The 14,632-nt window shown below is 32.2% G+C and overlaps 1 protein-coding gene across 1 annotated transcript; it reads right to left on the reverse strand.

The window, feature by feature from the left end:
* Positions 1-1,466: 1,466 nt before the first annotated feature.
* Positions 1,467-14,440, reverse strand: LOC110997912 (protein HIRA homolog). The gene is made up of 20 exons (XM_045630159.1): positions 14,288-14,440; positions 14,005-14,178; positions 13,598-13,756; positions 13,221-13,378; positions 12,676-12,784; positions 12,133-12,293; positions 11,584-11,752; positions 10,790-10,884; positions 10,258-10,428; positions 9,456-9,604; positions 8,945-9,091; positions 7,989-8,190; positions 7,060-7,162; positions 6,369-6,488; positions 5,967-6,113; positions 5,479-5,572; positions 4,932-5,039; positions 3,925-4,049; positions 2,208-2,299; positions 1,467-2,000 (listed from the first exon to the last, which is right to left on the reverse strand). Exons 1-20 carry the CDS (start codon positions 14,322-14,324, stop codon positions 1,860-1,862), a joined length of 2,661 nt encoding a protein of 886 aa, XP_045486115.1. The 5' UTR covers positions 14,325-14,440; the 3' UTR covers positions 1,467-1,859.
* Between the last annotated feature and the right edge of the window lie 192 nt (positions 14,441-14,632).

A 14,632-nucleotide genomic window follows, 5' to 3' on the forward strand; every position in this document is an offset into this window, starting at 1 on the left:
TAGTGTAAGGAGATTTAATCTACAATTTGTGTAAATCAAATTACTAAATCAAGTCTTAGCCGGAGAGAGAGGGCAAACTAATGCACTGAACCGATTGTAAATAATTTCACTTTTAAAAAGTAACTACCTCATACATTTGTATTAATAATAAATGAAGTTTATAAAAAATAAAACTAAGAAATATCTAAAAAAAGTTTATTGTATTTACAGTCTTATGTACAGAGTACTTACTACTCCTTCAAATTATTAATTGGAGATTACAATATTCAACAAATCGACGAAAATTTTCGAATTATTCGTTACATTATATCAATTAATAAAAATAATTGTGTAAAACATTGATGATAATGTACTAGAAAAAAATGGCAGTTAATTGATTCATCTAACAGATATGCGCGTAAATAAATCTGTAATGAGTCAATTTTGACGATTTTAATACATGACACTTACTTGACACAATATTTTTATATAACTGAATACAATTTTCCACTTCACAACCTTGCAAATAATGAGAATAACCTAATTGGGGCTTTCGACTTATTTATATAATAAATATTCTAACGCCCCGTTTCTATATAATACTAGTCGTTTATAGGAATCGTAAAAGACAAAGAAAAAATCACAAAAAAACATTAATTTCAACTTATATGGTATATATCCAGCCATTAATTTAACCACAGTTATCTGCTACTCAGAAATGTTGAATTTCCTTCACTCAGGGGTCATTTTATGTACTGAGGACTTAGAATATCATATATAATATATAATTTCATTTATATTATTCAGTAATACGTAATTCAAACATGCTTTATCTAACAAAACTGTTTTCGCATGCATACTATGAAATCGACTTAACACCAAATTAGATCCAAACCTTATAAAACGCCTTAAAATATTCTTATTTAAAATCACAGCAAAGAGAAATTTCAAAAGTAATCTAAATTGAATATATAATTTATATATATTATGACTAACATTTCCAACGCAAAAACTTTTTGGGATAATACAGTCAATTGTTTTATTTAATCCCCAAAACAGTTTTAATTAAGCAGATAAAATGGACCATTTGCATCAGCACATTGGGTCCTATTAAGTCATGCGTCATTCAGTAAATTAACTGTAGGTATATAGTTCGCTCAATTGCCACGTTCTTAGAAATAGTAATGCCCGAACCCAATATTTAATCCACAGTCTCTGATTGAAAACAATCTGAGATCAGACCTTGCAGTCGATCGATCTCCTATATGCATCCCAATAACCAAACCTACCAAGACAATCCATTATAGGCGACGGATATAATACAATCTCTTCGCTCTTTACACTCATATTTAAAAATCAATATAAACCAAATAAAGTAAATAAAACCGTTCAATGTTTAAAACATATCAAATAGCTTTTTAATTATTTAAAAAAACCGGTGTCTGTTAAAAATCTTAAGATACGATATTGGCACAGTTGAACTGTCATTTTTATACAAAGTTATATCCACATACACCGATCCGACCTACCATGGATAGCTTGTATCGACAGATGGCTATTATAATCCATCGATTGGATATTGGCAAACTTTTATCAATATTTTGATTAAGATGTCAATCGCAGATGGTCAAAAATGGATTGAGATAGGTTATTGGGTTTGGGCGTAAGACGACATTTAGTACCGCTGTAATTCATAACACACATAAAACTCATTAAAACTAATCCAGCGGTATAGTAGTTATCACAACCGTATGGAAGCATTATACTGGAAGTGACTTCGAAAATTGAAGGTATTTTCAAAAACTTATTATTATTACCTTGACGTGCGATTTTGTAGTACGGGATTTTTGATAGTTATTTTTTTCAGTCTACCCTCAATGCTACGTATGTCCATTGAGTAGAGGCGTTTTTTGTTTGATTTCGTTCAACTGATCCGCGTATTCTGTGTACAGCCTCTGCCAGCGCAGTTGCCTCACAAGCAGTGCTAACAATTCTTCTAATAACTCATGTTTTTTGATTCCCTGAAAATGTGATAAAAAACTTATTAAATTGATAAATGACTTAGATTTTACGTCAAAATGAGATTTAAATACATTTTTTAAATTCTTAAAAATTACAAATTTTATTTATTTGAAAAAATAACATCCCTACGGAAATACATCGGGATACAAATACGAATCAACAGATTTTTAGATAGATAAAATTAAAAATTATAATTTGATACTAACCAATATATTAGATTCCCATTTGGAAGGCTGCGAAATACAATGACTAGGTCCCAATAGATCATCCAAAATGGTTCTAAGTTGATCTTCAGTGCCTGAAACGTCATAGTCTCTCTCATACGTGTCTAATGTAACGTACGTACAGTACTTTACGCAACTAAGACGCCATTTGTAATTTTATATGACTTGACTTTGAAAATTAATAAAACTTATTGGAAGTTTGGAAAAAGACTAATTTCACTTACTATGTTTAATACTATCGATTTTATTTAATCTATATATATAAAAATCAATTGCTGTTCGTTAGTCTCGCTAAAACTCGAGAACGGCTGAACGGATTTATCTTATCTTGGTCTTGAATTATTCGTGGAGGTCTAGGGAAGGTTTAAAAGGTGAGAAAAATTCGAATAATTGCCGGGAAAATCCTCAAAACAGCATTTTTCTATTTCCCATACAAACGTTTTCTAAATAAAATGGAGAGTCAATTTGTAATTTATTACCGCTCCATAAAGTTCAAATTCGCGTGCGCGTTGGAGGACCTAATATCGCGTTCTGAAACTCAACAAAAGTGAAAGTGAATCGCGAACGCGACAAAATTGCATAGTCTCAAAATACATAGTACATAAATAAACACAATTTTAGCTAACTTCAGTTGTTACTCTATCCGATTATTTTTTTATTTTAGCTAACTTAAGTTGTTACTCTGTCCGATTATTTTTTTAATAAGACTATATAGAAATCGAAAGATAAATCAATAATAATAAAGACAAATTAAATTATGGTTTCCTTAAAATCAGTCGACACCGTAATGAACCAGGATGACGTAATCAACTATCCCACTGAGTTTTTAAATTCACTGGAATTGCCTGGATTACCACCTCACAATTTGCAGTTAAAAGTAGGATCAGTTGTCATCATGCTGCGTAACATTAATCAACCTCGACTATGCAATGGAACAAGACTGGCTGTGAAAAGACTGATGAATAACGTCATTGAGGCGACAATCATAAAAGGAAAATACAAAGGAGAGGATGTCTTGATCCCGCGGATACCGATGATTCCAACGGACTTACCATTCGATTTTAAACGCTTACAATTTCCAGTACGTCTGGCCTTTGCGATGACCATAAATAAATCGCAAGGACAGTCTTTAGAAGTTTGTGGAATCAACTTGGAGTTTCCCTGTTTCGCGCATGGACAATTATACGTCGCGTGTTCGCGCGTCGGAAAACCGTCTTCTTTGTTTATTTACACACCACAAAACAAAACAAAAAATATAGTTTATGAGAAAGCTTTAAATTAATTAACAGACTGTATTTTCACAGTGTGTGTCTGAGAATATCAAATTTAAACCTTATAAATAGCCAGTATTTCAGGAAAACTCTGATTTCTAAGTAAGCAACATGATGTATCGAAAATAATAATAAAACTTCATGCTTTATTCAATAAATGCTTTTTCATTAATAATTATTTTGTTTGTTTTAAAATCATTTTATACAAAAGATTAGGTCTTTTATTTATCGATGAGGCAGTACGAAGTCTGCTGGGTCAGCTAGTGTATTATATAAACCAAAATTAATATTTATCTACGTAAAACCTGTGGCTGATGTCTTGAAGATTAGTTATATCTAAATTTAAAAAATTAAATAATTCTTCAATTCTATCCAGTACAGCCATTATATCGAAGTATTTATTTAGAACATTCTAGAATATAGTTTACCATGAGCTATGAGATGCGTAAACAGTGCGTTGATCCAATGGCGATAGTCCTTCGCCAAACGGAGATGCAAACACACAGACACCTGTGACTCTAACCAGCTACGGGCAGCGCACGCGTTGTATTTACTGAAACAAATTTAAAATTTCAATTTTAATTGAAAAAAAAACATTGTTTTTCACCCACTTCACGTTAAATACAGAAATCGTTCTTACATCTTATACATAAAATATCAAAAATATATTATCTTAGTCATAATAATTATCAATGAGAGTAATATGTATAACATAATAAAATATTTAAAAAAAAAATATATATTTTTTTATACGTTAGTCAAGTGACAAAAAAATGATCACAGATTAGTAGAAATGATGACGTCGCATGTCTTCGCCTTTCTAATCCAACTACTGTCTTGAAGTTTTATTACTAAACATAATATTATGTGTAATTTAAGAACCGAAATGTTATGTACAAAAAACCTTGACGTTTGTTATGGAAACAAGCAACGTCACAGGGACTAGGGCGACGCCATTTTGCCTAGAGAATCGAATTAAGAGTTTTTTTTAATAATAATAATTTATTTCAAGTTTGTTTTACAGGAAAAACTTATATCTAATTGCGCTAGTTATATAAATAAAATTAGTCAGGTTTATCTGACGCTGCAGGTGAACCTGTATTTCAGCATACAGCGCCTAACCCCATAAAAATATCAGACAAAAACTCTAGCATCAAGTACCTGACTCATTGGCGAAACTTATATTTTGTAATTTACAATCAATTTAACAAGTAATTAAATTTACAAATGTTTAATTTATAATTTCTGTAGCAGAATCAGAATTTAAAAAATACTTTGTACAGGTTCTATAGTCAGTAATAAATTACATATCAGAAATGGTTTTATAATGTGGTCAAATAGCCCGTATTACGAAATCAGGTACAAAAAAACATATTGTGTGTTTATGTTAGACCATCACATAAATTACTTTCGCGATTTTGTTTGTTATACTTACCTCTGTGTAGCAGAATGTTGTAATTGGGAGGAAACACGTGGTCTTCTGCTACTTCCGGCTCCGCCTCCCGCACGTCTCACCGGATCTCCCCCATCTGTCCATAATACCCTGGAAACAATTTAATACAATTTACATCACGTATAATACGTAACAAGTGCTGACAATTTAAAACAGAAGCCAGTTTAATTTAAACATTTATTTTAATCCAGAATCCAACACGGATATGGCGGCGTCCATATGGCGTCAAGATGTATTTAAAAATATATTACTTTTCAGAAAATATACAATACTGCCGTGTAATGCTTTCAAAGGGAACGTGATTAGAGTTTTAGAAGCAAGGTGCTGTTATGGCCGACTGTTTAGACAACAAATATAAATATCGTAACTGTTCTTATTAAAATTTGCATGCCTATTTTATATGGCTATTTGTACGATGAACGATGTATTTATTTTGATTAGTAACATAAGAGCTGCAATGAAAATTATAACTATTGCAAAAACATTATAATCATTTAAATAAAAATGCAAACTGAAAATGTCTACTCACCAAGCCCACAATTTCTTGCAGTAAATAAAACTTTTGCCAGTATTCAATGATATCATGGGGTTCCCGTCCACCAACGAACAATTTGTGACGGTAGCTGCAAAATAATCAAACGTACGTTTGTGAAATAAAAAAAAATAATTTTCCTCTATGGCACCGAATCACGTATCATAATAATTATGTTAGACGAATCAATTCTTTCGAAATGTGATGAATGCTGCGCATGAAAGCAATGTCCAAAGAACTACATGTCACCAAGAGGTTTTCAAGCATTTATCTCCAGTTTTGTAATATTTCGGCACCTTTGGAAAACTCATACTGACAGGTCTTTAATTAACTGTCCAGAGATTCAATTAACTGTCTGATTTAACTACTTTCCTGCGACATATACACCAAACAACACTGTGTATAGACAATATATATCGCTGAAGAAAATGTTAAGTATAACTGTAATAATATTTTTAATTTGTTAATTTTACTAAAATTCATACCGTTATTCGAAAGTAAATTCCTGAAAGACAGCGACCGAAGGGAACAAGTTGCGTTGTTAAGGTCCCACATTGTCAATTCCGCTGATGACGTCACCACTGATAGGGTGTCTCCGTTCAAGGACAATTTGTGCGCCGGAGATGGTAAAGCTGAAACAATATTTAAAGATATCCTCAACCCTGCGTTAGAATCTTGCCTGTAGCAAAAAAATCTTCTATGGAAATAAACTATTAACCATATCTGTCATAATAGTAACAACATATTTTTGGTTTTAAACAGAGCAGTGCTCCGTGGGCGAATTTGGAACTAAATAGTAAAAACTATAATTTCAATAAAGTTTTCTGTTTTTTTTTTTTAAATTTAACTAAACCTTTATAGTACACGAGCTGACTAATAGTATTTACCGAGTGGGGGCAAAGCCCTGTAGGGCTTCGGTTTGGCGTTTCTCCACACGTGTAACGATCCATCCGTACAAGATACGCACAGCCAACGGGCGTCGCACGATATACAAGTTACGGGTGAACCTGTAACATAAAAAAACTTCATTATTGTTATCATTATATAAATTATAACCAAAATCTAACATAAAAATACAATTATAAATGCTTAATAAAAAAGACGCCGTGTTTAGATAGTAAAATATAATATAAATATTTTTGTGAATATATAGTTATATGATCGTATATAATCATATAACTTCATAACATGCATAACTTAAACATTTCAAAATAATTATGTTATTCAATTAAGAAATATATTCGTTCGAAAAATTATTTCTAAACAAAAACGGTGTTTTATAACGGAGGAGTTATTTAATATTATTAATGAATACTCGATTAAAACACAAATTACACGGAAGTACAAAAGAATCGTTTATTGAAGGAATGAATAATTAATGTTTAGAGTTATAAAAATAAATTATAATTTTACATTGACGGGGTAGCAAGACTGTTTTACTTAAATTTTATTTTTTTTAAGAAATTGAGAAACTCAGCATCACCAGTCTTTGACCCATGCATTATTATATAAAGTATGCATCAATCTGAAATTCATTTAGGATTGTAATGCCAATTTTATGACAATTAAATATCTTACCTAAACAAGCATCCCAAACTGGATCGTTTGATGCAGAATTGTTTGGTATCAACTCAAGCCGAGACAATTTTCCATATGGAGTGTTGTATGCCTTATTCACCACCTGTAATCAAAAAATAATTAGGCATTATGTTTTCAGCATCACTTTAATCCTCGTTTTTGAGATCTCTACCATAGAGTCGAAACTATTACAGATACAAAACATAGCTAATCAACAACAACATCGTTCTAAGTCAATTCTCAATCTTGGCATGAATGATAAATAAAATATAAAGATGATTCTAGTTGCCCCTTCCAAAACGTAGTGTCAAAACACAATAGTACAATATTATTTACTACTATTATACTTTACCTTAGTTACATCTTTTCACTAGTATTGTAAAAATTAAGCCAACACTACAGTACCAGGCCATTTTTAAGTTGCATCGTGCTTTAGAAAGAGATACTCGCTTTGTAGAGCGTTATCTCTGTCAGACGAAACACTAACAGTTCGGTATCTATTAGGTTTGACAAGGGTGACAGAGACGGCGCTATACGAAGCTAGCCGAGTATCTCTTTCTAAAGCACGATGCTTATAAATGGTCTGGTATAAGTCATAATTATTGTATAACCTAGATTGTAATTCATGTAAAGTCACCCTCTTTTTTGTGAAGTTTATTGTGAGAAAATAAGTATTTTTGTTAATTATTTACATATTTCTTTTACCTCAGTATGTAAAATTAGTCTCAGCTCTTTTTTTCTATATATTCTTAATAATCGCATCAATTGAGCCGATAAGCATAGAATATTTTATTGAAGCACAGCTTAAATCTATTTCAGAATACATAAAACATTCAATTCAAGGCAAATATATGGAAAATACTAAAATATTATAAGAAACTAATTAATTCATTGAATAGATTACTAATACCTTGATAAAAATAACGTACCTGTAATCTCAACAATCCAGCGGCTCTCACAATTGGCCCAGCCGTTCCCAAAGCTGGGACGGGCAGGGACGGTCCCAAGTATACCCCACGGGACGAAACCTGCTCCGTTGGAGATGTGCACGATCTCTTGGCTTGAAGATCTTCAGCTTTCGGTCCTGGGAGGGTCGATGTTGTACGTTTTCGCAGACGTTGGTCTAACCCGCTAGAATATTGACCGATTATTGATTGATATTTATCGAATGTTGACAGTTAATGCGTAGGCGGAGTCGCACGTTCGATCTCCGGCCGTGCACCTGGACTTACTATATATTTGCGCATATTATGTAGAGTTAAGAAAACAACGTGAAGGAACCGGTATACCATAGACCCACGGCGTGTGAACAAAGACGGTTAATCGCTACGTATGAAATGCTCACGGTAAAGATACAAAAATCTGAGGCCCAGATCTAGGTTTTTGTGCCATATGTATAGAACTCATGCATATTTTTATTTTCAATTATATTAAGTCTTTAAAAATTCTAAATACGCATTAACAATTTTAAGTCCCTGAACAAGATGCTTGCAAACCCGTTAACAAACATCCAAATTACAAAAATACATTTTTCATTGAAATTAAAGTCCAAGACAGTATTGGTATTAAACAGGAAACGTATTATTTACAAGCATTCTACGTCATCGTCGATTCGACTTATTTGACCTTGTGTCATGTGAGTGACTTATGTAAGTCAATATTTTTAACTATCATGTTTTTATAAATTATTGAAAATTTACAAGTTATTCCACTCCATAACCCTTTTAGAGCCGCGTTTAATTATCATCTCATAAATACTAGATTTCGCAAAGTTTTATAATTTGCTAGGTTTTTATTTGCCATTCATACCCATAATAAATGATGTATCTTAAAAAAGAAAAAAAATAACTTCAGAAAACTTAATTTTATAAAAAAAAATACGTACTTATCATTACTCCTGCTAAGTGCGTGGTTACTGACATTTGGATGTATGATGATGTCATCTCTTCTCTCTACTATGATGCGTGACTTGCTCTGCGACGATGTACTGAAGCAGTTTTCATTACCGCCAGGTATTGAACCAAGTGACTCACTGGAATATGAAAATATGAATTAAGTTTGGTTATTTTAATAAGGTAGGTTATAATCGATCGTAACATTCTAACAACGTATACGTTTAAATACGTTACGTGATTACGTGTAATATTTGAAAACGATATAAAAGTTTGTCAAAGGCCACACCTCAGACCACATAAGCGATGGGAGTACATGTTAACTAACATAAGAGGAAATGCATGGTCAACTCGCTAGATATAATTTAATAGAGTATGGAATACAGTAAATACTCTATTACACAGATATAAAAAGATTTAGTTACATTTAGTTTACTTTTTATATACCGTTATCAAGGATACTGTATAAATATAATAATATAAATCTATCTCGCTCTAACTCACTTGGCGTCTGCCTGTGTGAGCGGGATGAAGACAGGTGTGATGCGTCGTTTGCCATCCGATGTGCGCGTCTCTATCTGCCGGTCCATTGGACGTAGAGGCGCCGGACTCGATTGAGTGGACATCGGGGAAGGTGTGTATATTGGTTTTTGCTAAAACAGATAAATTCGCCACACAATAATTATTACTGCATGGTCACAGAACGATTATAATAATAATAATAATAGCCTTTAGTCAGATACATTTTACATTATATATTTTATATACATTTGAACAAATTTTCATTTTAATCTAATTCTGGTGCATCTGTGTGCCCTTTTTTGGCAAAGGCCTCCTCCAAATCCCGCCATTCCTCTCTACACTGTGCCACTCTCTGCCATGTACCACCTGCCGTTTCTTTAATGTGGTCAATCCACCTTCTCTGCTGTCTCCCTCTTTTGCGTTTGCTGTACCTTGGGCACCAGTTAAGCAGTTTTTTGCTCCACTTTTCTGTACCTCTTGCGATGTGTCCCACCCATTTCCACTTTAGCTTCTTGATCGTTGTTGTAACATCTGTTACCTTGGTTATTTTCCTTAATACTGTACTCTTTATTTTGTCTCTTCTTGTTTTCCCTATCATACAGAACGATTATAATCTACTTCAAAGTCACAACATCGTTTGTGTCCCTTTTTCCACCACGTCGGTGATTTTACCGCAATGAGTGATAAGGGCGCGATATATAAACATATATATTATATAGGGTTATAACATTGACATTTTATTTAAAAAAATCTTATTAATTTAGTTCTTAAATTCAACCTGTACCTGTGATTTATCATTCTTAGGCGTAGTTTCCTCTTTAGGCGTTTCCTTTTTGGCCTCCTGCTTCTCCCGAGCGAGTAGAATTTCTGGACACTCAACCAAAAGATTGGAAGACAGGTCACCCCCGGACTCATTGGCTGGACATTTTCCGTAGATTTTCTCATATAGGGAATTCTGAAATATTTATTTCTCTTTTACAACAATATAATAAATTTGTATTTATTTGAATATTATTACAGGAATTTACAAATTAAAAAAATATTTATTATTTTTGAAAACTATTATTTAATGAATCTCATTGTTTTATTGTTAATTAAAAGTGTGATAAAAGCTAACAATTATACATAAGAAAGAGCTAGAATATGCACGTTAAGGCAAAGATAACAGAAAAGCAAAAAAAAACTTCACTAAAACAATCCAAGTTTCATCAAAATTTAAATATGTGACTTTTATTTCATATATTTGAAGTCATAATTTTTTTTTAATAACTTTTCTAATCATTATAATTATTAGGTAAAATATTTTCCATACAAACCTTTTCTTCTAGTGTCAGTGGGGTACCAATTTCCTTATTTGTGAACTGTATGCACGCGACAGTACCATCGGAACTGCACGCCAGCAAATTTAAACCTAAAAAATATTTCTTTATTACTTTCTATAGAGAAATAGTCTACTAACAAACCAATGTATTTGTTATTGTTTCTTTTCTGAATTAAAAAGCCAATCAGGCATAGGTAAAAAGGCCGGCAAAGAACTCGCGAGCCCGAGAGATTATCCATGGGTGGGGCGGGACGGTATCGCGTAACATTTATCAAATTTGTATCTAGTTTTTCAACATTTCAAATATTAATTTGCGAACTGGCAGTAAATGTTGCTGGCATTGCATTTTTTTATTGATATTCATAAGTGTACATTGATACCTATACCGATATAATAAAGTATATTTGGATATTTTCTTTCTATTAGGATTATATTATGCTTTTTATTTAGGATTGATAGATGAGATAGATACTTGCAACAGGACTTATTTTTGAATTTTTTTATTATTATTAATTACATAAGTTGTCATGTGGAACATGGTGTAATGGTTGCAGCTTCTTACAAACATTGGTGTGAAAAAAAAAGAGTGGCGAAGAGTTTATTGCTAGTTCCTCTCTTCTTCTACGCTCTTGATTTGAAAACTAGCAGTACGTGTAAAATTATTAGCATTTGTTATATACATATTTATTTTTTGAAGTCCATAAGTGTACATTTTGTTACCTATATGAATATGAATATAAATGATTTTTGAGTTTAAATAACATGCAATGATATACCCACAAAACTTACCATCAGAACTCCATGAAAGATCGAGCACACTGTCGGTGAATAGATCGTGTACAACGACCAAAGGCCGCTTCAGAGACGTGAGCCAAATTGACAAAGCCCTATCACGTGACCCCACCGCCGCACAACAACACTTCTTGCCCTCTTTCACGAAAATGTTGCTGTTGAAACGCTATAAAGAACAAACATTTATTTAACTGATTGGCTCTACTTCTCTGTTTTGTGAAAACTTTGTAAATTATAGAAATACTTCTAGAATTTTCTGGTTGAACAGCTGAGAAATTTTTGATGACAACCATATACTATGTAATTACTAGTAATAACCATGTAATTTCACAAAAAATATTTTTTTTGTATATTTGACCAACAATTTGTTGGATCAACTATCGACATGATTCTTCATCAGGAGGCTGGTTTTGAAACAGTGAAACTTTCAAAATTGGTTTAGTATATTTTCTTTTCAGTGGACCGATATTTGTAGTAATTAATTTTTAGTTATTATAAAATATTGAGTACATTTTAATTAAGAGAATAATAGACAAATTAACATACAGCACATGTAACAGCTTTCCGGTGTCCAACAAAGTCCTTATCACATCGCCAGCCCTCTCTCTCAACCACTTGAGCAGTTGGTCCACCTCCATTCATAGCATGTGCTGATAACACATACTGACCATCTGGTGACCATGATAGTCGAAGCACATGAGTTGTACCTGTAAATTATATTAGCTTATGCATACATCACGTCGGGAACACCCAGTTTATAAAAATACTATAACCTGATAAGTGTTTATGAACCCAGGAAATAATTATTAAGAAATAGTAGAATACAAATAATATTCTAGAAAACCTATTTTTCTAATCTGTTATAATTCATCTATTGCCCAATGTACCTAAAATATTCTTTGTAATCAATAAAAATTGTTATTTACCAAATTTTGAGAAAACAGTATAACCATAGTTGACGAAACAACATGTGAGCCTACTGCTCCTTTACACCAATGCAGTAAGAAAACAACTAAATGAATTTCTTTCCTCTTTTTCAACAAATAAGTTCATATGTAGTAAAAATATATCTAATTATTAAATAGTTACCTCCACACTCATCAAATGGCTCAGTAATTACTGTTTCTTGAGACCAATCAACTGTTTTCCAAACACGCAGCGATTTGTCATCTGACTGTGATGCCAAATATTTCCCCACCTGCCCAAACAGACTCATATAATAATATATCATCTAGAAAGTACTGCTCATAATGTTATATTTTTTATAATTACTAAGAAAAAAATGAACTAATTAAACCATTAAGGCTATAAATTTAAAAAAGAATTCTGCTTTACACTATATCAATTTCTTGTGTGATGATAAATACCAATTTTAAGCATATGGTTATAACATACATTTTTTTCCTAACCATAATTCTTAATAGTTTATGTATTTGTGTGCATGAGGCGAGTACCATATATTAAAATTTTCTAGACTAGGCACACTAATATATAAAAAATCATGTAATGTACATGAAAAGTAAAAACTGCACTTATGTTAGATATAAGTATTGGATTTTTATGAAACCATAAAGTTAATATAATAAACAAACAACTTGTCATGCAATATGTAGGAACTTTAATTCTCAACTTACAGGGTCCCATGCAACTCCTTTCACAAGTCCAGTGTGACCAGTTAGAACACAGACCATTTCTGGAAATTTTTCAGCATTCCATATGATTATAGTGTTATCAACACTGCAACTAGCAAGCCATTTGTCTAATGGTGACCATGCCAGATCTAATACATCACCTGAAATATATATGTATAACATTTTGTATAACTTTAAATAAATAAGTCTTGAATAATTAGGATGAAGTACAATTATACTTCTAGCAATAGACATAGCATCATAAATTTTTCATCATATTCTAGTAAGGATAGTTTTACAGTTTTCAAAATATCATTATATAACAATATATGTATATTAAAACAAAGTTTCTGGTAGTTTATAATATTTGTCAGTCACACCTGCATGCCCTCTCAATGTTGCTAAACATCTCCAAGTCTCTGCTTTATGCTTTCCAGCTCCTACAGCAACACTGAGTCCCCATACCATGATGAGTCTATCATCTCCACCAGAAGCTAAGTATCTACCGCCATTACTCCATCGTACACAGTTAACACAGGCTAAAAAAATCATACAATTTATTGCACATATAAAAGGATCAGACACTGAGGAGTTTAGATAAGACCCTATCAACATCTATTTTCTAAAGTGTTCAATAAGATGATGCTCTTGGACTATAAAAGCTAAAGAAATTTGATTTCTCAGGGTTTCAAATTTAGATTAGCTACAGAACAGTGAAAATGGTAGCGATATATCTCTGGATAACTTTTTTCATAAGGTATACATATATACTTTTCTACAAACTAACCTAAATGATTATCCATTTGACAAAGCATTTTTGGAACATTAGGATCCACTTCTACTTCTTCAAACAACACCGAATTCAAGTTCCACACGACAACCCGGCCTGAGTCAAGACCCTGACCCCCTGTGGCAAATCGCTTCCCCGCTGGATGAATATCCACAGAAAATATTGGTTTGTCTGAAATTTATGTTAAAAATGTACGTTTTTTCGAGAAATAATGCACAACAACTTATATGACGATTTACACCTTAATTCTAATAACATAAATAATGTCTAAAGTTCGTACCATCATGATTGACCCAAATAGGTTTCAAAAGCTTCATTGAAATATATTTTATTTTTATAGTAAGGTAATTATTTTTTTATATATCAAGCTCTAGATTAATGCCGCAAATCCTCAGGTAAACATTAACAGTGCGAATCACTTAAGAATTCACGACACAGACCCAAATTTAACGAATGACAGCTGACACTGAAAACGTATGTTAGTTGGGCAAAAAAATGAATACTATATTTTAGGTTTCTAGAATCTGTAGACGAAAATATTAACTTTTTCTTATAAAGATTTTTTTTAATTTTAATGTGAAGGAAGACCGTTGTAAATTTTTTCCGACCTACAAGGAGGATCTTT

Source organism: Pieris rapae, chromosome 11 (genome assembly GCF_905147795.1).
Source record: "Pieris rapae chromosome 11, ilPieRapa1.1, whole genome shotgun sequence".
Classification (NCBI taxonomy): Eukaryota; Metazoa; Arthropoda; class Insecta; order Lepidoptera; family Pieridae; genus Pieris; species Pieris rapae.